Source organism: Cervus canadensis, chromosome 13 (genome assembly GCF_019320065.1).
Source record: "Cervus canadensis isolate Bull #8, Minnesota chromosome 13, ASM1932006v1, whole genome shotgun sequence".
In the NCBI taxonomy this organism is placed as follows: Eukaryota; Metazoa; Chordata; class Mammalia; order Artiodactyla; family Cervidae; genus Cervus; species Cervus canadensis.
This window is the reverse complement of record NC_057398.1, coordinates 34,552,796-34,575,132: the sequence shown is the minus strand read 5'-3', so window position 1 is coordinate 34,575,132 and position 22,337 is coordinate 34,552,796. Positions and strand designations below refer to the sequence as shown.

The 22,337-nt window shown below is 55.9% G+C and overlaps 1 protein-coding gene across 6 annotated transcripts in view; it reads left to right on the top strand.

Annotated features, from left to right (window-relative positions):
- Nucleotides 1-19,739, top strand: part of RERE (arginine-glutamic acid dipeptide repeats) — a 435,792-nt gene extending 416,053 nt beyond the window's left edge. For 5 of the 6 annotated variants that reach the window (XM_043486137.1, XM_043486133.1, XM_043486134.1 and 2 more), the window contains 11 exons: nt 8,360-8,522; nt 9,470-9,562; nt 10,050-10,249; nt 10,986-11,147; nt 11,544-11,657; nt 11,897-13,212; nt 13,299-13,521; nt 13,765-14,485; nt 16,010-16,156; nt 16,592-16,796; nt 17,082-19,739. In XM_043486137.1, the coding sequence (XP_043342072.1) occupies nt 8,360-8,522; nt 9,470-9,562; nt 10,050-10,249; nt 10,986-11,147; nt 11,544-11,657; nt 11,897-13,212; nt 13,299-13,521; nt 13,765-14,485; nt 16,010-16,156; nt 16,592-16,796; nt 17,082-17,115 (3,378 nt within the window). In that variant the 3' untranslated portion in view covers nt 17,116-19,739. The remainder of the gene's footprint in view (nt 1-8,359; nt 8,523-9,469; nt 9,563-10,049; nt 10,250-10,985; nt 11,148-11,543; nt 11,658-11,896; nt 13,213-13,298; nt 13,522-13,764; nt 14,486-16,009; nt 16,157-16,591; nt 16,797-17,081) is intronic. The other variant, XM_043486136.1, reaches the window with a different exon arrangement.
- Nucleotides 19,740-22,337: the final 2,598 nt, after the last annotated feature.

Here is a 22,337-nt window from a genome sequence, read left to right as displayed (position 1 = left end):
TGGCTTGTCATCTTATTTATAAAGCAGGGATAATGACAGTGTTAGGGTACTATGACGACTAAACATACGAAGGTATGGAAAGTGCATGTTTATAGTGCCTAGCCATCGTTATTGTTGATTCGACAACAGCCCAGTAAAAGGGTGATGAGTTGGTCTGTGGATAAAGCCACTGGTGAGGAAGTGGGGGCACTGGGTTCCTAAGCCCGCCCTCGCACCAGCCGTGATGCCCACCCGAGAGCAGTCAATTGCAAGCATCTGTGCAGGTGCAAGGATTCTGTCTTCATCGGACCGTGGGAAATGAAAAACAAGGACACTGTAGTCAGTTCATGTTAACACTAGATATCAAATTAAGGAACTCTAGAGATTGTCTATCTTATTACACTTTTTAGAAAAGATAAAATGTCATTTCTTTTGTGAAATAATGTTGAGATCAGGTAGTTATTTTTAATGACCTTACCTGGCAAAATAAAATGTTAGCAATCTTGCGTCCATTTCTCAAAAGCTGGCAGTGTTGCTTCCATTTCTCTAAAGTTTTATGCTTTTAGTGTTCACTTCAGGTAAATTTTAGTTCTCAGAAAATACTCATTCCATCAGCTGTTTTTTGAACGCTCATTATGTTTGAGGTGGTGCCCCAGACTCTAGGGTGGGCCTGCAGATGGGGTGGGCGTAGACTAACCGCTGGACAGGCTCGTTTGTGGCTCCAGCCCAAGGGAGAGCCCGTGTGTACAGGACAGAGGAGTGGGACGACGTCTGTGGCGGCCGGAGCCCTGAGTGGTGAGGAGGGCTCGGGTAGACGTCAAGAAAACAGAGCAGTGAGGGTTCGCGGGGCTGCGTCCTGCCGGCGGAAGGAGAGCACTGAGGAACGTGCTGGCCGCCCTGTTTGGTGTGAGCCAGAGAGAGCGCGCTGTCTTCTGGGGACAGAGGGAATGCCTGGGGGAGGCGGCGAAGCAGCCAGGCATTTCCCTGCAGGCCTTGAGGCGCCTTCGGTGATTTGGAGGCGGAAGTTGACAAGATGAGAGGACTGGCCTGGTCTCTGTGTGGGAGGGGACAGGCCAGCCTGGGACCTCAGATCTGAACATCCGAGGGAAGGTGTGGGACCAGAGGTGGGAGCACAGGTGGCCACATCAGCAACTGAAGCAGCATAAAGCTTAGGAAATCTCATGGTTTTGAGTTTAAAAAAAACCTTGGCTTGTCCCCTTTCCTTCACAGTGTTCAACATGTAGCGGTGGTAATTGTTTTAAAAAGAAAGAAAAAAAGATTTTTCCTCCCCTTTACCCTGCACAGTTGGGATTTACGAAAAGGGCAGCGAGAGTGCCTGGTTCAGGAGTGTCTCCGAGTGTCTTTGCGTGGCCTCATCATTATAACCAGCTAAACCTAGGAGACCTTCAGAGACTTCCAGAGTCTTCCCTTTCCTCCCTTCCCTTTGTCTCCAGGAGAGGAGCTGCACCTTGGATAGCAGGAGGGGGTATGGAGGGCCAGGAGCCTGCCCCTGGGCGCGGGTCTTCCTCGGTGTGGCCACGCGGTCAGGTGGCTGTGGTTCTGCTGCACCTTCGAGCCTGTCATCTTCCTCCTGAATGTACCCCGAGACCACAGAGGCGGAAATACCCGTCAGCAGGAGAGCAGGCTGACAGTGTCCGGGCTCCTTCAGGGATGAGGTGATCTGGTTGGTTAACAAAAGAAGGAACCAGGAGAGCATTGCTTTAATTACCAGACTCATTGCTGGAAGACAAGCAGTTGCCTGCTGGAGACAGATCGCTGAAAGCAGCTACCCACTGCACTCAGTGGATAGTCCTACCCCGTGCCTGGCTCTCACCTCAGCCCTTCTGTCGTCAGGTCCAGTCCTGGAGTCTTCAGGGAGCAAGAGAAGAGTGACCTGTGTGGGAGTCTGTGCCAGGAAGTTTTACTGACTGGTTTCACTACCCTTGAATCAGTCAGTCATTTTTGCCAAGAAACAGTGCAGCTGTAATGCACAGGCAGAGGTGGCTGTGGAAATCAAAGGGGTTAGAGCAGCTCTTCCCAGGGGACATCCCAGGCAGGCTCCCTGGCCCCAGCTCCAGGGGCCTCCCTGTCTCTTCCCGGGGACCGAAGCATAGATGCTTCGAGGCTCCGTGCTGTGTGCATCTCCTTTTCCTCCTGCCGCCCCCGCCCGGGTTGGGGCCTTGTTTCATCACCACTCACTGCTTCCTGCACCTTCTCTTTGCAGAAACACACCTTTTTTTTTTTTTGCTTTTAAGCTTTATATCTCTGTTCTGTGCAGAAAGTAAGTGGTAAGTTTCTTCACCCTTTTTACCTGGACCACCAAAGAAGGAGCTAGTCCTTGACTGAAGGGCATTCTCTAAACAGAAGTTTTAGCAAAGAAACGGCTGCTCTGCTTCTCACTGTCCGTTGGCATGTTGACTTGAGGCCTTCTGTGGTGATCACTTAACTGCGCTCTCTGTGTACTCAAGTTAAAATATTTAGCATCTGAACAGTCGCTAATAGGTCTTAGAGAAAGAAGAGAACTTTTTCTAAATGTTCACTTTCTGACCCCTGCAGTGGGGTGTGTCAGTGGCACGTGAAGGTCACTTGCCATTTAGTGGCCCCTGTCCCAGCATGCTGACTGTGGGCCTGGAGGGCCTGTAAAATGGCCTCAGAAAGAGGCTGTATTTTAATGCCCTTCTCAAGAGCAGCTTCCAGGCCTGCCTCCCCACCCCTATCTCTTCTGCTCCCCTCACTTCTTAGTGTAGGCAGTGTTAAAACTTCGGTAAAGAGGAAATTCCTTTCCACTCACAGCAGAAGGGCATTTGTGGGTGGCTCTACTGGGAACCTTCTGGGGCTGGTGCTGGGTTCTCCGTAGTGTGCAGGGACCTGGGTTACTTCTTGTCTCCTGCACCTGCCCTGCCCCTCCCTGCACGTACAGAAAGGAGGACACTGCTTTTCCAAGGCCCTCCTTCACACAGCTTAACAGAAGACCAGTGGTCAGCATTGTTTCTGCTGGTTCACGGAACCATGTTGTGGGAGAGAAAGGAACACTGTCTGTACCCTGAGCTGAGCGCAGGGTGTGCTGCATGTCCAGGGTTATTTATAAAAGACTGAGGCCTTCCTTGGGCTTGTAAAGAGAGAACCTAATTGTAGATGTCAACCCTGGACTCTGAGCCAGGGTCCCTGGACCTCTTCTCCCACCACCTTGGGGTGTTGATCCCAAGTTGATCCACTTGTGTGGATGGATGTAGCAGTAATAATTTTGTTATAATCACAACAAATTGGACTCAATCTTGGGTGTGCCCTTAAGCTTCAGTAATGGGGTGAAAAATAGCTGACTGCCTTTTTCAGCCTGCGCACCAGCCTCCCAGAGGGCCTGTGTCTGAGGACTTAGTGCCGGGCTGAGGGGGGAAGAGACCCTGGGGCTGGGGAGTGTGCTCCTCGACGGTCTTAGAGACAAACAGGCCCCTGAGAAGGAACCTTTGATACTGGCAGTGCCTGTAGCACCTTCCTCTTAAGGATTCTGTCTGTACTTCTGCTTCCCCAAGGTCCCGTAACAGAGAACACACGTAGCTCATCTTACTTTAGAAAAGAGATTATCCTTTTATTGTACAGGACAGGTTACAGGCTCTCCTCTCCTGGCTTAGCAGTACGATGGCTGAATGAGGGAAAGGAAGCAGCAGCTGGGTTCACGGGCAGTGTTTCAGCTTACCAACCGCCTGTAGGTAAATTGACCTGGTAAGGTGGTTTCCAGCAGCAGGATTGTCAGCTCCCACTCCAGCCCGTGGCCCACATCCAGTGGTGTCCATTCAGGCCCTGGAACAAGTCTCCTGGCTTATCGTCTCCCCGCCACCCACCCCACCTCGGGTAAAGCAGAGCTTTCCTGAAGTGGGTTCACATCCGAGAAGCTCCTTGTGAGAGGTGTTCGGACAGAGGCCACTGAGCCACCCCAGCCCTGCACTTCAGCTGGTTGCCCAGGGCAATGCAGGGAGGGGAGCCTGCCCTGATGGTTTTTTGTCCAGAGGGGTGGGGAGTGGATAGTGTGTGGGGAGAGCACAGAAGTGGAGCCGTGATTCCCAGTGGCCAAGCCTTGGTTATAGGCATGCCTGTGACTGAGCCTGTCTGCCTGACTCATTTCTGTGTCTTGGTTTCTTTCTCTCCCCCAGGCCCCCGATCCACCCAGACAGAGTGCTGCCCTGAGCAGCTTGTTTCTTCCCTTCTCTTCTGTGCCTGGCACTCCGCGCCCCCGGTTTTTCTTTTGGTGGAAAGTCAGAAAGACCTAATACAGCTAGTCTTCTAACCCCCACAGAAGACCTGCTATATGGGAACCTGGCTCAGGGAGGAAAGTGAGTCCTTAATCTAGGGCCACATGTCTCATTGCCAATGGCTTTCTGCATCTGACCTGTAGGGTATCCCCCACCCCACCCCTGCAGCAACAGAAAAGGCAGGGGAGTTGGAGAGGGCGAGAGAATCTGCTAAATACAGACCCAGGCCATGAACACTCCTCCCGCAAGAGCTGCAGCCATGACGGAACCCCTGAAGATGACTTCACCACTTCTGCTGCTTTGCCCAGGCACTAAACCGCTGCCCCGAGATGAGAGGCGTGTTGACTGTGAGGCCTTGTTGGGAGACGAGCTGAGAGCACTGGGGACAAAATGATCATTACGGGCTATTCATGTCGACAACATTTGTGCCTCTGTGTTTGCTTGCAAGCACAAGCAGGAGCTAATTTGCAAGGCTGCCTTTGTGGAGCTGCCTTTTGATCAATGATTGCCTGTGTTAATGTTTCAGTAAGCTATTGATTTCTGCAGCAGCTTTTGTTCCCTGAATTTATGTGCAGTGGGTCTCCACAGCACACGCTATGCATGTTTGATTAAAGTTCAATTGACTTCTTTCCTGGGGAGGCCTCGAGCTGCTTCACTCCTGTTTGTAGAACCAGAGCTTTCCCCGGCATGCTCTTTTGTTTGTGCTCAAGACCTAGCCACCCATGCAGTCACCAGTATGCTGCTTCTAATCCTCCTAGATTTGCTCCATTCCAATGTTTAATCCCTTCCTAGACATTACAGTGGATGAGAGGCAGCTAATAAAACCTGGTCTGGAATTTTTTTTCCCCCAGTCAACTTGCTGATGTATTACTGGTGTGTATACCATATGGATCATAAAAATGCATTCAGAGGGCACAGGTCCAGTGAGTTTTGACAACTGTACACATCCATGTGATAACACCACAGTCAATTTGTAGGACAGCTTCATCACCCAGAAGGTTTCCTCAGGTCTTTTTACAGGCAGTCGCCCACGCCTCATGCACCAGACAGCAGACAACCACTCATCCTGCCTGGGCCCTTCCGTGTGGGCTGCTGCCATTCAATATGATGTCTGAGGTGCGCCCACTTGTTGTAGCTCTGTTATTTTTACCTTTTTACCGCCAAGTAGCATTCTCGTGAGGGTGTACCAGGATATGCTTGTCCGTTCTCCCATTAAGGTGCTGATTGGGGCTTTGAAGAGTGAAGTGTTTATGAGTGCTTGTGTAAAAGTCTTTGTGTGCACACATACTTGTATTCCTTTGGGGTAAACACCTAGGAGTGAAATCGTTGCTAAGCCATGTGGTCCATGTTCAGCTTTCTGTGTGTTGTGTATTAGTCGCTCAGTCGTGTCCGACTCTTTGTGACCCCATGGACTAGCCCGCCAGGCTTCTATGTCCATGGGATTCTCCAGGCAAGAGTACTGGAGTGAGTTGCCATGCCTTTTCTCCAGGGGATCTTCCTGACCCAGGGATTGAACCCCTGTGTCTCGCACTGGAGGCAGATACTTTACCATCTGAGCCACCAGGGAAGCCCATTCGGCTTTCTAAGAACTGCCAAAAGAGTTCTGCAAAGTGATTTGACCATTTTACATGTCCACAGTGGTATTTTGAGATTTCTTGTCACTCCCCTGTCTTCCCTGAATTTGGAAATTGATATTCTTTCATTTTACCACAGCAGTCCTTCAGACTTGGTCATTTTGATCTTTGATACTCAGAAGGTGGCATCTGTCCCAGGCTCCTTGTTTTTAAGGTTGACGTAAGTTGACACTTATTTTAATGTTAGGTGTGTGTGTCCCGATCTTTCTCACGTACTCAAGGAGGACCAGTGCAGGGTTCAGATTGTAAACCTGGGCTTTTCCTGAGTCTTTTCTGTCCGGCATCCCATGTTGGGCTTGAACTCTGGCTTCTCCTGTTTGAATCTGCAGGTTTTACCATTTCTTAATACCATTTGAAACTCGTTCATGTTTGAGAAACAGAACTGATCCCTTGTAACCGTGAATTGCAGACTAGGACTGCCCAGAACCGTCAGGGTGGCTTGTTCACAGCCTACAGGTCAGACCGAGGTGTGGCAGAGACCTGGTGATTGTGCCTCCCCTCCAGGTTTCTCTCCCATTTTTATTTCGTTTCGCCTCCTGCAGCTTACCATTTCCCCTCATGTCTCAGACCTGTCCCTGGGCCCCTGAAACAACTTTCACTGAAGGTAGAGGTGGGAGGAACAGGAATTCTTTGGGTTTCTCATTCTTCTTTCCAGCCCTGGGACTGGGCTGTGATTTACTGCACCAGCTGCCCTTCTGAACTGACGAGGCACCTAGAGCTCTGACAGTGTTTGAAGGGTGACAGTAACCTGCCTTGGCTTCTGGTCTGTTTCCTCATAGGAAAACTGGAACCAGGTCACTTTTATGTCAGCACAGATCTCTTAATTGTAGTGGATTTATGAGTTTGTGCCCTCCAGCCAGCCAACAGCAAAAGATCAGTATAGATAAATGACTGGCTAAGTGAGGAAGGTAGGAAGTAAGAGGCAGGAGCCAGGAGGTATCTCAGGTCGGGACCTCAGAGGCTCAGGACACTCCCCTCACTATGGGGACATTGGAGGCTGTGTTTGTGGACTAACATGTAGTAGGCAAAAAGAAATCCAAGGGCAATTGCTGCATTTTCCTGTGTTGTTCAGGTACCGCTGTGTGGAACTGGAAAGAGGATGGGGAGTGGCTTACTTACTCCTGGGGGTGTTTTCAGAGAAACCGCGTGTGACTGGGCATCCATTGGTCACGGATGTGTCATGGGGTACCTGCACTGCTTCGTCTCTTCAGTCTCCTCAGCATTGGTCTTTCCAGCTAGATCTCAGGTCACTGGTGGACAGTCTTTGCTTTTCCTTTTTGGCTCCTGCATTCACAAAGCGGAGAGCCTTCCATGAGGCAGAGTGGGCCTTGGGCAAGTAGCTCCAACTCTCAGATGTGGGGACCCTCCCACGTTCAGGAACACACCCCAAGATATGGTGCTGACTTTCCACAGTAGTGATGTAATAGGGAAGATCAGTGTGATCGAGGCTTTCTGATCTAGGCACACTGTTTTAACTATTTTTTAATTCCAAGTAGAGACACTTTTTCTTAAAGCATAGACCCCCAAGATACTGGTCTTTGGTCAGCCAGTGTTAGTGGAACATGCCATTGCTGCCCCCAACCCCCATGTGTATGTATATGTGTATGCACACGTGTGTGTACGAGTATGTGTGCGCGCACATGTATTCTGTACATGTGTGTAGGTATGTGCATATTGTGTGTATGTACATGTGTATACTTGTGAACGTATGGTTGAACCCCTTGAGTCTGGGAGTACCGCAAGTGCCCTTTATTAAAAAGTTGCATTGGGACTCGTTTCTGCTGGCTTTGTTTTCAAAGCTGTCTTGGCTCTGTTTCTTCGGGGCCCTGCATGAAAAGAGGAGCTCCTTTGGCCTTTACACACCGACCTCATGACACGTGGTGTCTCCTCTGCCCAGCACCACTGTCTGCCGCATCCACTGTCAGTCTTTTTGCCAGGCCTCGGCTTTGCCCTCAGCACCCTGTGCTGGCTCGTCCTGGGTGGGCATTGGGCCTGGCTGGGGGCTGCGTAGCACTGGGCTTGGGCTCTGTTCTTCCCAACCTCCCTCCTGGCCCCAGTTCCTGCCACCTCAGTTGTTTGCTTCAGTTGTTTCTGGAATGGTCTCCCTGGCTGGGCATTTCCATGTTGCTCCGTGTGGATTCACCGACTTGGTATGCACAGAGATGTTCCTTGTGTGCACTTGTGCACACTCACACATGTACATAAACACATAAACACACAGCTGGAGGACAGGGGTTCTCCTTTCTGTCGATGGTTTATTGATGCACCTCCAGTGCTTAGAACTGCTCATAGTAGGCACCCAGCAGATACTTGTTGAGTGAATAAATGTTCTTGATGTCTAGAAGTTATGCTCTGACGGGCTGGCAGACAGGCTCCACTGGCCCATTGCACAGGCTGCTCCATGGGTGTGTCTCAAGTGAGCCCAGGCCTCCAGGGCTGCTGTGACAAAGCCCTGATAAAGGCTGTGCGTCTGCCTCACAGCCAACCCTTCTCCTGCAGGGAGAACTGATCACCTTCTATTACTACTGGAAGAAAACCCCAGAAGCAGCCAGCTCCCGGGCCCACCGCAGGCACCGTAGGCAGGCCGTGTTCCGGAGGATCAAGACCCGCACTGCGTCCACGCCTGTCAACACGCCCTCCAGACCCCCGTCCAGTGAATTCTGTAAGTGGGGGCTTTGCACATGCCGCAAGCTGCCATGTCCTAGCTCTGGGTGGGCCTGCTCTCAAAGCCGTCCTTGGCAGAGCTCGTGTTGGGACGGGGGCGGAGGGGTGGTGATTTATCTGCATGCGTGTGTGTGTGTGTGTGTGTGTGTGTGTGTGTGTGTGTGTGTGTGTGTGTGTGTGTGTGTGTGTGTGTGTGTGTGTGTGTGTGTGTGTGTGTGTGTGGTGCAAAGCCTGATCTAAGAGTTTTAGAAACTACTTGTGCATATAGATTTTTCTGAAACTTAATATCATCTGTAAGTCCTGGCCTTGGCCTGAGGCAGTTTTTGACTTTGGAGGATGATCTCCCTTAGCAGACAGTGTACTGCACTTGTGGTCACAATACGGTCAATTTAACATTTTCTTCTTCCTCCTACTTTTGTGAGATCCTCCTCTTGGTCCCATGTGACCTGCAGTCTGATATGACAGTGAAGCCCACACATCTTCTTAACCTTTGAAAACTAGATTCATGGCTTGTGATCCTGTCCTCGCCCAGGGCACTCAGCCTGAGGGTCGCAGACGTGGCTTATGCAAATTGGAAACAGTAGGCCTTGAGGGCGCTGAGCCTTGATGGAGAGGAAACCCCTCAGAATGTCAGGAAGGGCATCATGGATGCACTCATCCTGTTCAGATCCACTGTCTGTGGGCATCAGTGCCAGCTTCTCCAGGATTGAGGTGTGACAGTAGACCACCAGAATGACAGAGCAGACTGTTGGGTACCACCCCTCATACACGAGTTCTTCATTCTGATGACTGGCCCTGAGAAATTCAGAATGGTCCTTTGTGAACCTGCTGGGCCGCTCTGACTGTTGGCCCAGAGCCTGGGGCAGGTCAGAGGTAATAGGGGCTCCAGTCTTGGCCCAGCATGATGGTGTCTCCCCCACCCCTTTATGTGCCCATCATGCCCAGTGGACCTGAGTTCTGCCAGTGAGGATGACTTTGACAGCGAGGACAGTGAGCAGGAGCTGAAGGGCTACGCCTGCCGCCACTGCTTCACCACCAGTAAGCGGGGCCGGTGGGAGGGGGGCCTTCGCTGGAGCAGCCAGGCTCGGGCACTTCCTGGTTCTGAATGTCTGGGGAATCGAATTGGCGACTTGATCATCTGCATTGTCTTCAGGGTTATTTAGAAAGTGGAAGATTTCTGTTAGCAGTCAGGCTGGAGCACTGACCAGGGGCTGGGACAGACTTGCTCAGGGTCAGGGCGGAAGTGCCTGTGTTTCCGGGGAGCCTGCTGCCAGCTCATCCTGCCAGTTCATCCTGAGATGAGGTGGGGTGGTAGACAGTCCTGAGATCCTCTCCTTCCAGGAAGAAGCAGGGCGGCAGCACCTGAGCTGTTGAGTGACAGGTGTTGGCCAAGGCCAGGGCCACGTGGTCCTTGTGGTACCAGCATCAGCCAAGCCCACAGACGGGCCTCCCTGATCGGATGTCTATACCCCCAGACCTTGGTGTCTGAGGTTGTCAGCCACACCGCCGCCCCTCCCTCCTGCAGCCTCCAAGGACTGGCACCACGGGGGCAGGGAGAACATCCTGCTGTGCACCGACTGCCGCATCCACTTCAAGAAGTACGGCGAGCTGCCCCCCATTGAGAAGCCTGTGGACCCCCCACCCTTTATGTTCAAGCCCGTCAAAGAGGAAGACGATGGGCTCAGCGGGAAGCATAGCATGAGGACACGGCGGAGTCGTGGCTCGGTGAGTCCCTCGGCCAGGCAGCCTGCATGCGTCTCTGGAGTCTGGGGCCGCACCTGCCAGGAGGAGGCTGGGAGTGTTTCATTTCAGGCAGAGGAACAGACCCTGGAGGGGACGTGCCTGGCCTGTTGGGGAGAGCTCTTGGTTCTCTCCTCCCTTGCATCTCCTCGGGGAGCTGGTGGACCAGCATGAGTCACTGTACCCCCCCTCCCTTCTGAGCCCCGTGGCCTTGCAGAAATGGCCTCAAGGCCTGGGAGTTTTAGGAGCTGAGCTGCATTATTTGACAGCTCATCTCGTTGGGTCACTTCCCATCCTGTCACGTGAAATCTTCCAGTGTGCGTGTGTGTTTGGTGGGAGGAGCAGGCAGTTCCATGGAGCAGACGGAAGAGGGGGAGTGACTTAAAGCCGACCTCAGGTGTAACATCACTCGGGCCAACCTCTGCCCCTCAGACAGCCCTGCCCACTTCCAGCTTGTGTCATTCAGGACAGTCCCTAGAGGAGATGAGAGCTTCGAGTTTAAGCTGAGAATCACTCTTTTCCATGTAAACTCACCCATTCACCCCCTCCTTGCTTCGCTCCATGTTGACTCCTGTGCAGTGAGGGACAGCCAGGGGTGGTTATGGTTTGCCAGGGGCTGGGATTTGACCTACTCTGGAGGCTCCTGCCTGGGAACTGGGCCCAGGTGGCCTGTGTGGGGACTGGGGTCGAGTCTCACCAGCCTCCGGTTGGGGTTGGGCAGATGTCTACACTGCGCAGTGGTCGGAAGAAGCAGCCAGCCAGCCCTGATGGTCGTGCCTCGCCCATCAATGAAGACATCCGTTCCAGTGGCCGGAACTCTCCCAGCGCGGCCAGCACCTCCAGCAACGATAGTAAATCAGAGACAGTGAAGAAGTCAGCCAAGGTGAGCTGCCGGGAGGGCAGGTGGTAGGGGGCTGCTGGAGTTGGCACTCAGCTCCCCTGAGCCTCTCGGTCATTCATGGAACCTCATGGGCACCAGCAAGGCCTCGCCTAGGGTTACAGACTGAGGCCTGGAAAAAGAGGTCTACGTAATTCCCAGCACAGACCTATGGGGGCTGCTTCTGCCTTGAGTTTCCTGTCCTCAGATACTTGTTCCTTCCTGGCCCCACTGGCCCCTTCCAGAGCTTTTTTGTTTCTGGGGGTGGAGCATGGTGTAGGGGGAGTCTTAAGTGGTTGTCACTCCCTGAGGTTGTCCAAGTGGTCAGCAAGTGGTTGTCACTCCCTGAGACTGCTGGGCCATCCATTGGCCTGAGGCTTCTCATGGGCTTTCCCGCTACAGAAGGTGAAGGAGGAAGCCACGTCCCCTCTTAAGAGCACCAAGCGCCAGCGGGAGAAGGGGACCTCGGATACAGAAGAGGCCGACAGGACTACCTCCAAGAAGACAAAAACCCAGGTGAGGCTTGAGGCTGAACCATGTTGACTGCCCCCAGCAGCTCCTGTCCCTTGAGAAGCCCCCTGGGCTGTGGCCGTGTCCTGCCTTCCAGGGAGGGACCTAGAGCACCTCCAAGACTGGCGAAGTCAGGGCAGGACCTGTGGTCCCTGCTTGCTGCCTCCTCAGCCAGACCTTGCTGTGTGGTGGGGCAGGGGGCATCCGGCTCCCCTTGACCTTCCGTCCTCCTTCTCTGACCCTAGGAGATCAGCCGGCCCAACTCGCCATCCGAAGGCGAGGGAGAGAGCTCGGACAGCCGCAGTGTCAATGATGAGGGTAGCAGTGACCCCAAAGACATCGACCAGGACAATCGCAGCACGTCCCCCAGCATTCCCAGCCCCCAGGACAATGAGAGTGACTCGGACTCCTCGGCCCAGCAGACGACACAGCCCTCTGCCCTGCAGGCTCCTGGAGGGGCTGCCCCAGCCCCCTCCTCTGCCTTGCCAGGGACTGCCCAGCTGCCCACCCCGGGGCCCACGCCCGCCCCCGCTGCCCCCTCACAGGGGTCCCCCTCGGCCTCACAGCCCCCCACGCAGCCACAGGCCCCCTCAGCTGCTGCTCCCCATGCCCACATCCAGCAGGCGCCTGCTCTCCACCCACAGCGGTTGGCCTCACCACACCCCCCGCTGCAGCCGCTGACAGGCCCGGCTGGCCAGACCACCGGCCCGCCCCACACCCAGCCCCCCGTGCACAGTCAGGGCCCGCCCGGCCCTCATGGCCTCCAGGCTGGGTCCCTACTGCAGCACCCGGGGCCCCCACAGCCCTTTGGCCTCCCTCCCCAGGTGTCCCAGGCAGCAGCCCACCCTCACACCTCCCTGCAGCCCCCTGCCCCTCAGTCGGCCTTGCAGCCCCAGCAGCCCCCCCGGGAGCAGCCCCTGCCCCCAGCACCCCTGGCCATGCCCCACATCAAGCCCCCGCCCACCACGCCCATCCCCCAGCTGCCAGCGCCCCAGGCTCACAAGCACCCGCCTCACCTCGCGGGGCCCTCTCCCTTCTCCATGAACGCCAACCTCCCGCCCCCTCCCGCCCTGAAGCCCCTGAGCTCTCTGTCCACTCACCACCCGCCCTCAGCCCACCCCCCGCCCCTGCAGCTCATGCCACAGAGCCAGCCACTGCCCTCGTCCCCTGCACAGCCCCCGGTGCTGACCCAGAGCCAGGGCCTGCCCCCCACCGCCACCTCCCACCCCGCCGCGGGCCTCCACCAGGTGCCCCCTCAGCCCCCATTTGCTCAACACCCCTTTGTCACTGGGGGCCCCCCTCCCATCACCCCTCCGACTTGCCCCCCCACCTCTACTCCTCCGGCGGGATCTGGCCCCTCGGCCCAGCCGCCCTGCTCGGCTGCCGTTTCTTCGGGAGGCAGCGTACCTGGGGGGGCAGCCTGCCCACTCCCCACTGTCCAGATCAAGGAAGAGGCTCTGGACGATGCTGAGGAGCCCGAGAGCCCCCCTCCCCCGCCTCGGAGCCCATCCCCTGAGCCCACTGTGGTGGACACCCCCAGCCATGCCAGCCAGTCCGCCAGGTAGAGGTCCCGGGAACCCAGGCGCGTCGAGGGAAGGGGTACCTGGGGCCTCGCCTGGGACCCACGAGACACCGGGCCTTTTGTAGGTTCTACAAACACCTGGACCGGGGTTACAACTCGTGTGCACGGACCGACCTGTACTTCATGCCTCTGGCGGGATCCAAACTGGCCAAGAAGAGGGAGGAGGCCATCGAGAAGGCCAAGCGGGAGGCAGAGCAGAAGGCGCGAGAGGAGCGGGAGCGGGAGAAGGAGAAGGAGAAGGAGCGAGAACGCGAGCGGGAACGGGAGCGCGAGGCCGAGCGAGCGGCCGTGAGTCGGGAGGGCAGCCTGTTCCGTGGGCGTCAAGGGCTGGTCCCCGCGCCCGCTTTGAGTGGGCCACCCCTTTGCTATCTCTCAGCACCCACCTGCCTTACCTCTGGGTCCACGATATGCTGATCCCTCTGGGCCCCAGTACCCCGTCACGGCAGGTCTGGACCAGGGGTGGGGTAGGGGACCCAGTTGGTTGGGCCAGGGGCCAGGCGCCCGCCCCTCACAGCCTCTTTCCTCTTGCAGAAGGCGTCCAGCTCAGCACATGAAGGCCGCCTCAGCGACCCCCAGCTTGGTGGTCCCGGCCACATGCGGCCATCCTTTGAGCCCCCACCCACCACCATCGCGGCCGTGCCCCCCTACATTGGGCCTGACACGCCGGCCCTCCGGACTCTGAGCGAGTACGCCCGGCCCCACGTCATGTCGCCCACCAACCGCAACCACCCCTTCTACGTGCCCCTCAACCCCACCGACCCGCTGCTGGCCTACCACATGCCTGGCCTCTACAACGTCGACCCCACCATCCGTGAGCGGGAGCTGCGGGAGCGTGAGATCCGAGAGCGGGAGCTCCGGGAGCGGGAGCTGCGGGAGCGGATGAAGCCGGGCTTTGAGGTGAAGCCCCCGGAGCTGGACCCCCTGCACCCGGCCGCCAACCCCATGGAGCACTTCGCCCGGCACGGCGCCCTCACCATCCCCCCTGCTGCTGGCCCCCACCCTTTTGCGTCTTTCCATCCTGGCCTGAACCCCCTGGAGAGGGAGAGACTGGCCCTGGCCGGGCCCCAGCTGCGGCCCGAGATGAGCTACCCGGACAGACTGGCAGCCGAGCGCATCCACGCCGAGCGCATGGCCTCGCTGACCAGCGACCCCCTGGCCCGGCTGCAGATGTTCAACGTGACCCCGCACCACCACCAGCACTCCCACATCCACTCACACCTGCACCTCCACCAGCAGGACCCCCTCCACCAAGGTGGGCGCCCACCGCAGGTCTGCGGGGGTGGGGGGCTGTGGACCCCGGGTGGGGCTGCTGTCCGGAGCAGAGCTTGCAGCTCCTGGCACGTGTGGGGGTACCCAGCGTCCCCCCTTGCTCCACAGTCACCTGGGGCCCTCTGCTCGCCATCTCCTGATGAAGCTTGGGTTCTCAGTTGTGTCTGCAGTGGAGCTGGGAGGGAGGAGGTGGCCTGTGCTCACTGGGGCTGCTTGGGAGCAAGAGACAGGGCTGGAGGAGCAGGGCAGAGCCTTTGGGGCCACATGGAGGCAACTAGGACACCCCGGGGAAGCTGGGGGTTGTCATCAGTGAGAGCTTTTCTGCTCCCCCTCGGGGAACAGGGCTCGGGCTTCTGCTGGCTTTGAGCTGGCTCACCTGGCCAGGACCACCCAGTCTTGTCCACTCCAGGAGCAAGAGCTCTGGAAGGCCCACTGGTCTGTGGCCAGGGGTGCAGGCTGGTCTGAGGCTGACACCGGCACGATTGGAGCCCCACTCCCTTGGGCGGCTCTGCAGACTGGCCAGACGGGGTGGGGGGGGTCAGGGCCTGCTGTGGGGGCCTGGGCCCCTTCTGGGTGGGGAGGGAGACAACGGACAGGGCGGGCCCCAGAGGGAAGGAGGGCAACCTCCAGTTTCCTACACACATCCCCAGCCCCACCTGACGCGGGAACCAGGAGCTGTCACGTTCGCCCATGGTCCCAGCACCAGGATCGTTTGTGGTTAAGCCCACTGAGGTGGGCCTCAGTCTTGCGAGAGGACAGGCGACTGTTTTCAGCATGTTCGTTCACCTGACAGGGGTTTACTGAGGACCCGCAGTGTTCCCAGCACAGCTGTAGAAGCTGGTGACACCCCTGTTCATGTTCACCTTCCACTGGGGGCAGTCGATAAATGTGTCTGAGTTTTGAGGAACAGTTACTGTTCTGGAGGAAGACTGAGCAGAGAGCTGAGAGCCGCAGCGCTACTGTTGCAGAGAGGCGTCTGGAGGGTGGGAGGTGTTGGAGCCAGGGAAGGAGCGTCCTCAGGCCTAGAGAGTGTGGGTGCAGAGGCCCCGGGGCCAGAGAGGGTGACTCCAGGGAACAGACAGGCGACATGCTGAGACGGCCACTGGGAGAGGCCAGGACTTTCTGAGACCCGTCAGGCAGCGCCCACTTTGGTCCTGTGAGTGAAGAGCCAGGGAGGCAGCCTGGGGCGGTGGACCTCACCAGCCCAGGATGGGGCTGGGGCAGTTGGTTCCGGGGCGCTGCAGATCCAGTGTCCTTGCCAAAATGAGACTGGGGCTGCTGAAGAGACTGGTGAAGAAAGACGTGGTCAGCTCTTCACTCTGTCACTTTCTGGAGCTCCATGCAGGTGCGGGGAGGCAGGGAGGGCGACAGCCACTCTGGGTTAGCAGGTCAGGGTTATTGATGGCCTGGTGACCAGAAGCCAGCTGTGGAGAGGAGGAAGTCGCTGTGAATACCACCCAGGAGGGGGAGCGGCCCCCGAGCCCTGTGCCTCTGCCCCTTTTTCTAGGTTCAGCAGGCCCCGTTCACCCGCTGGTCGACCCCCTGACCGCTGGCCCTCACCTGGCGCGCTTTCCCTACCCCCCTGGCACCCTCCCCAACCCTCTGCTTGGACAGCCCCCCCATGAGCACGAGATGCTCCGTCACCCAGTTTTTGGTAAGAAGACGCCTGGGGAAGGAGGGGGCCAGGGAGGGTTGGGTCAGGGGTCTGGTCTGATGTCCCGTTCATGCATTTACTCTGTGTTCAGCACGGGCCTCCCCTGTGTGGGGGGAAGATACCTGGGTGCCCTGGGAGCCAGACCCCTGCCCCCGGGGAGCTGGGGGTGGGGCTGTAAATGCACAGCAGGAGCCCAGAGGGAGTAGGAGGGCTGAGGGCAGGCCTCTGTGAGGATGGGCAGGAGGCTGAGGAGGAGGGGCCCCAAGGGAGTTGGGGGGGGGTGGCGTGCAGGGACTGCACTTCTCTCTCCGCGGAGGCTCTGCTCTGCTGGTCCCTGCCCAGTAGGTGATCTCTTGATCCTCCCCTCGGGAGTCACTCTCCTGACCTGACCTCCTTGACGGCCTCATCCTGGCCACTGCCTTGGCCTTTCTGTAGCAGAGGCTGTTTGGTGTTTGGCAGGCACCCCCTACCCCCGAGACCTGCCTGGGGCCATCCCACCCCCCATGTCGGCGGCCCACCAGCTGCAGGCCATGCACGCCCAGTCGGCCGAGCTGCAGAGGCTGGCCATGGAGCAGCAGTGGCTGCACGGACACCCCCACATGCATGGCGGCCACCTGCCCAGTCAGGAGGACTACTACAGGTGAGGCGGGGCGGGGCTGGGGGAGGCCGGGCCCCCGTCTCCTCCTCCTGTGGGTCCCCACCCCCGCCCCTCCCAGCTGCACCCACCCTGCTCCCCACCCCATATCAGCAAGTGCCAGGCTGTTCCCCTGCCAGTCAGGGGACTCCTGAGGGTCTTGAAGAGGAAAGACATGGTGGGGGGGGGGGATGGGGTTAGCAGTGTGGCGGCTGCTCGGGCGTCCAGACCCTTCCAGTTGCAGGCCTGATACCTATGACTTTTCCTTTTTTTTTTTCCTTTCTTTTCTAGTCGACTGAAGAAAGAAGGTGACAAGCAGTTATAAGTTATTTATTTGTTAACGCTGGCTGTGGAAACCCCGATTCTTGGGGGAGAGAAACAGGACTTTTTACATACAATAGGAGCTCTAAAGGCAAAAAGAATATCTTCTAAAGATTTCTTTATATATTTAAAAACCCCACAACTAAAAATGTATCAGCATACATAGTGTTCGTTTGTAGAGAGGATTCCTTGAGACTGGTTTGGGTCTCCCTGCATGACAGTCCCCCAGAAACTTAGTGAGTCCTGGACTGGACTGAACACCCAGAAAGTGCCCCTGCAGTCTTGGGGTTTGGCTTTAGCTTTCCTTTCCTTCCTTGATTTTTCTCAGTAGGTGCTAGATCCCAGTTCACACCCTTCAGTGCGTGCAGACACACTCAGTTGCGTGTGTCCCAGAACCCACACGGTCTGCAGCATCTGAGTTTGGAATCCAAGAGCTATAATTTTTAAAAAATCTTTTATTTTAATACATTGTAGGAGATCTTCATAATTTGAGGAGGTTCTGTGCATGGCTTTTTACGTCTGTAAATAAATAATTTTAGAACAGCCTTTTTTTTTTTTCCTTCCACGAACTACTATTCTGATCTATTTTTTCCAGCCATGTCACTAATTGTGAATTCCTACCAGCTATTGACAGAATACAGAGTTGATTTTTTAATAAAAAGTTATATATAATTATCCCTTTAATTAAAGGGAACAGATGGGCGTTACTAGTTACAAAGGGGCAGAGGAGGCTAGGGGCTAGGTTTGGGAGCAGCCAGGGGTTTGCAGGGACAACATTACAAGCCGTTTCTTTGTGTTGCTGCTTTGGTTCTCGCTCATGTCTGTTCCTGGCTCGTGCTTTGCCAGTGGTGCAGACTGCGGTGAGCTCAGCCGACTCGCTGTGCCCCGGGAGCGCAGGAGTTGAGTGTCCCCCGTTCTGTCTCTGCGGGCGCGAAAGCACATGTTCCTGTGTGTCTGGTTGTAGATTTCCTTGTAGATTTCTGTACACGCTCATTTGATTGGTCTGGTTGAACTGCCTTTTTTTTTTCCCCTCCAAATATTTGGACTATTTCATAAACATCCTAGAAAATTGAAGCAAACAATTCTCACTAAGCACGTGTGCTTGCCAAAGGATCTGTCAGAAGCCTGCTTTCTGGTGTGTGTGGTCATTTGGATCTCCTAGTGGGGAAGCCAGGCCATCCTTGCCCCGCTCAGAGGCTGCTTTGGGGTCAGAGCATCCCGGAGGTGTCCAGTTGTGGGTGGCAGTCCTGTGTTGTGTCCTCGTATCACCATACTTGCTGTCCCGCTCTGCCTCATGGAAGCAGGACAGGAGTCGCAGACATAGAGTGGGAGGCAGGCTCCACGTGGGGGCCTCTCCAAGGGGACAGGAAGCCTGGAGCCTGCCTCTGCTCTCCAAGGTGCCCATGTGATGCCCTTTCTCCAGAACAGAGGGTGAGGACACTAGGGGGCCGTTATGCACCTGTTTATCAAACTTTCTGCCTGGACATGACCTTGTCTGTCCCTCTTCTCTCAGACCCTTGAGGGCCTTTCTTGCCATGATGTGCAGGGGCCACAGCCAAGAGTAAAAAGAGAGCAGGAGTCCCACCTGGGGTCAGCGGGCATGGAGCATGTCCCAGACCACAGAGGGGTGGGACGAGAGGCTGGCACTTTGACCCAGAAACCAGCAGGTATTAACTCAGATTCAGGTTCTGGATTCAGACCTGTGGTGAGGGCATTTCCAGTGTCTATTAAACCATGTTCAGTTTCAGTTGGGACAGATAGGGGGTTGTTTGGTCTGTTGAAAATGTTTGTAGTAGTAGGTTTTTTTCTTTGATTTTTCTCTCATTCCATTTCTGCCTTAACTTTAGCTCCTTGAGGGGAGGCAGGCTCAGATGGAAACTTTGTCATCACTTTCATGGCCGGTTGGCCAGGAGCAGTCATGTTGCCAGGGCTAGCAATGTGCCATCGGGGCAGGTTCAGTGCTTCAGGCTCCGAGCCAGGCCCCTTCCTGCTGCTCCCGGCTCCTGCACGGACACCCCCGCCTGCCCACCCTTCCTCTTCTCCCTTTTGGTAGACCATGATGCCTACCGTTTAGTTACACCTTCTTGATCTCCTCTCTCTATCGTCCATTTTTCCAAAGAAGAGAGAGTGAAGTACTTGGGAGTCTGTATTTGAAAACTGTCTGAAGGCGTTTTCTTGTTTGGTTTTGGTTTTCTCCTCATGTCCCCAGGTGAAGCACTGAGATTCTTCCATTTAAAAACCCACAACCTGAAACCTTCACTGGTCAACTCCAGTGTGTGTAGGAGGCCCCAGACCTTCGCGGTGTCTTTGAAGCCCAACCCCCTGGTTTCCGTTTGGGTTTCCTGCCTTGGTTGGGAGTTGAGTTTTGCGTTTCCGTGTTTCACGTGTATCTTGTTCACGTCGTCGAGGTCAAGCTTCACTGCGGCAGCAGCAGAGCGGAGTGTACATTCTGATTTGCTACGTTTATATATATCTTGAAGCTAAATGTATATATGAGTAGTTTGCCATGAGATAACACAGTGTAAGCAGTAGACACCCAGAATTGTGACTTCTGTGTTCTCTCCATTTGAGTATTTTGTAATTTTTTTGAAATATTTGTGGACATAAATAAAAACAAGCTACACTACAGTGGCTGCGTGTCCTCCGTGGGCTGTATCTCTTTCCTGGGGTGGACAGGGGTGTCAGCAGTTGCCCTGCCCTGGGGCTCCCAGGGCGGGGAGGGGGCAGAGGGAAGGTTGGGTTCTTGGTGTTCCCAGCACACTGGCTTATCGTCCGGGACGAAGGGTCTCTGGTGGGCACACTGCCCTTGGGGAAGGCTTCAACCTGTTGACGGCCTGGGACCTTCAGTGACTCCCCAGGCACAACAGGCCCTGTGTTGGGGGTGAAAGGTGATGGCATTGGAACCACTATACTCTCAGCTCCTCCCCCTGCCTTCCGCCCCACACCTCTAATCTGTGGGCACCTTGATTGATAACTTAGTTGGTAAAGAATCCGCCTACAATGCAGGAGGCCCTGGCTCTCCTGGGTCAGGAAGATCTGCTGGAGAAGGGATAGGCTATCCACCCCAGTATTCTTGGGCTTCCCTTGTGACTCAGCTGGTAAAGACTCCACCTGCAATGCAGGAGACCTGGGTTTGATCCCTGGGTTGGGAAGATGCCCTGGAGAAGGGAAAGGCTACCCACTCCAGTATTCTGGCCTGGAGAATTCCACGGACTGTATATATCCGAGCCACCAGCCAGGACAGTTGCTTCTGGCTCTGGCCGCTCCTCCTGTCTTTTCCCCTCTCCATCTCTACCCCTAACACCTGCCGGTGGCCCCACCCCGCCTTCAGCCGCTGCAGGCGCCCTGCAGGTCGACAGTGCATCCAGAACCTGATGGGGGATCTCAGCCTCCTGCTCCAGGTGACCTGCAGAGAGTATGCGTGGCCACCAGGGGGCAGCAGTCACCAGGGTGGGTTCAGCCTGTGGTTTTTTCAGCGACCAGAGTGTGGTTTCTTGAAGTTTCAAGACTGTCTCTGGAAATTGTACACTCACTTACCTTTTTATCTGGGATCTGGACTCAGTAATGAGCAAGAGCAACCTGGAGCGCTTCTTGCTAGTAAATTGCCCTCAAGCAGGATCGCTGGTGTCTCAGATGGTAAAAATTCTGCAGTGTGGGAGACCTGGGTTTGATCCCTGGGTTGGGAAGGTCCTTTGGAGGAGGAAATCAACCCACTCAAGTATTCTTGCCTGAAGAATTCCACGGACAGAGGCGGACTATAGCCTATGGGGTTGCCAAGAGTCAACTGAACGACGCGTGACTGGTTCTGGGTTGTGTATAAGATGGGGTGGGTGGAGGGGGGAGTAGGTGGAATCTGGGTGCTGTCTTTGGCAGTCTCTCATCTAGATGGTGCTTTTCATGAAGCTGAAGTGTTTAGTAGTCACAGATTTATGAGGTAGAAGTTTCAGGAAGGTTGAATGATAAGACATGTCTGTGAATGGAGATAATAGATTGATGCTGCAGAAAAGAGCCTCATCAGAGCTGCACAGGCTGTAATAGTTTGCCAGGTGTGGATGCCAATGGCCAGTGTCCCCATCGGGCCATGTTTCTGTCCTGAGGCAGAGGGTCTCCTGCAACAAACCTGCTGGATTTGTGAGCCTGAGAGGAAGGGTCTCACGTCTCACAACTGTGCCCCCAGCCAGGGTTTCCACTCTTGCTGCCCAGATCAACTGGCCCCAGGTGTCCCTTCGGCCCTGTGGGGGGCCCCTCAACCTGGGCACGGAGGCTCAGCAACCCCTCTGGTTCCCCACAGCTAGGAAAGTAGCGCTTGGCACGGCCGGGTGCACGGCTGCCATGTAGATACAGGTCCAGGGTAAGTTCATGTGTACGGGGCATGTTATTTAGGCATCACCTGGATTTACATAAATCAGAGCCACTTATCTGCAGGGCCAGGAGGTACAGCAAGGAGATTGGCTGCGACCTCCCAGGCAGACATCGAATTCCAGGGCTGGAAGCACAGCTGTGCAATGGTGGCTGTGAATAGCTGCTGAGTGTCAGGGACCCGCCTCCCTGCCGGGAGCCCTTTGCCAACCTCAGGCCTTGCAATCCCTGCTCTGCCCACACAGGGAGACCCAGGGTGGTATGAGGGCACCAGCACAGGCCCCCGTTCCCCCTGTCAGCCTCTCCTGGCTGACCCAGTTGGTACAGGTATGTTTTTGGACTCAGAGCTATGGGACCAAAACAGGACCGGTTACCCAGAAGCCTGGGATCAAGCTGATGGGCTCTGAGACCAGTGCACCGTCTGCCCTGCACTAGAGCCCTGAGCAGGTCCTCCCACAGGTCTGTGGAGACCCTGAGGGACTGCGGGGGCCCTTGGCCTCCCTGCCCCCTCCCAGGGAGGGACAGCCAGATGAGCCTGTGGGGAGGCAGCCAGTGAATGTGGCCACCCAGTTGGGCTCTGAGGCTGCAGGAGTCAGTGAGCTGTCTCTGGGGCCCTGCAGTCCAGGCTTGGGTCTGGCAGGGCTGCAGTTGCCATTGTGGATGCAGCAGTGCAGGCTTTCGCCTGGGACTTGCCTGCCCTCATTGAGGGCTCAGAATCTGGGGTCCTTTTTTTCCCCTGGGTCATTGCTGGGTTCCAGTTTCCCCAGCAAGCTTCCCTTCCTCTGTAACTGTTTCCTCTTGGCCTATCTGATTCCCCTGTATCCGCCCTGATTCAACCCTGTGCCCGCACAGGCGTTGCGCTTCCCC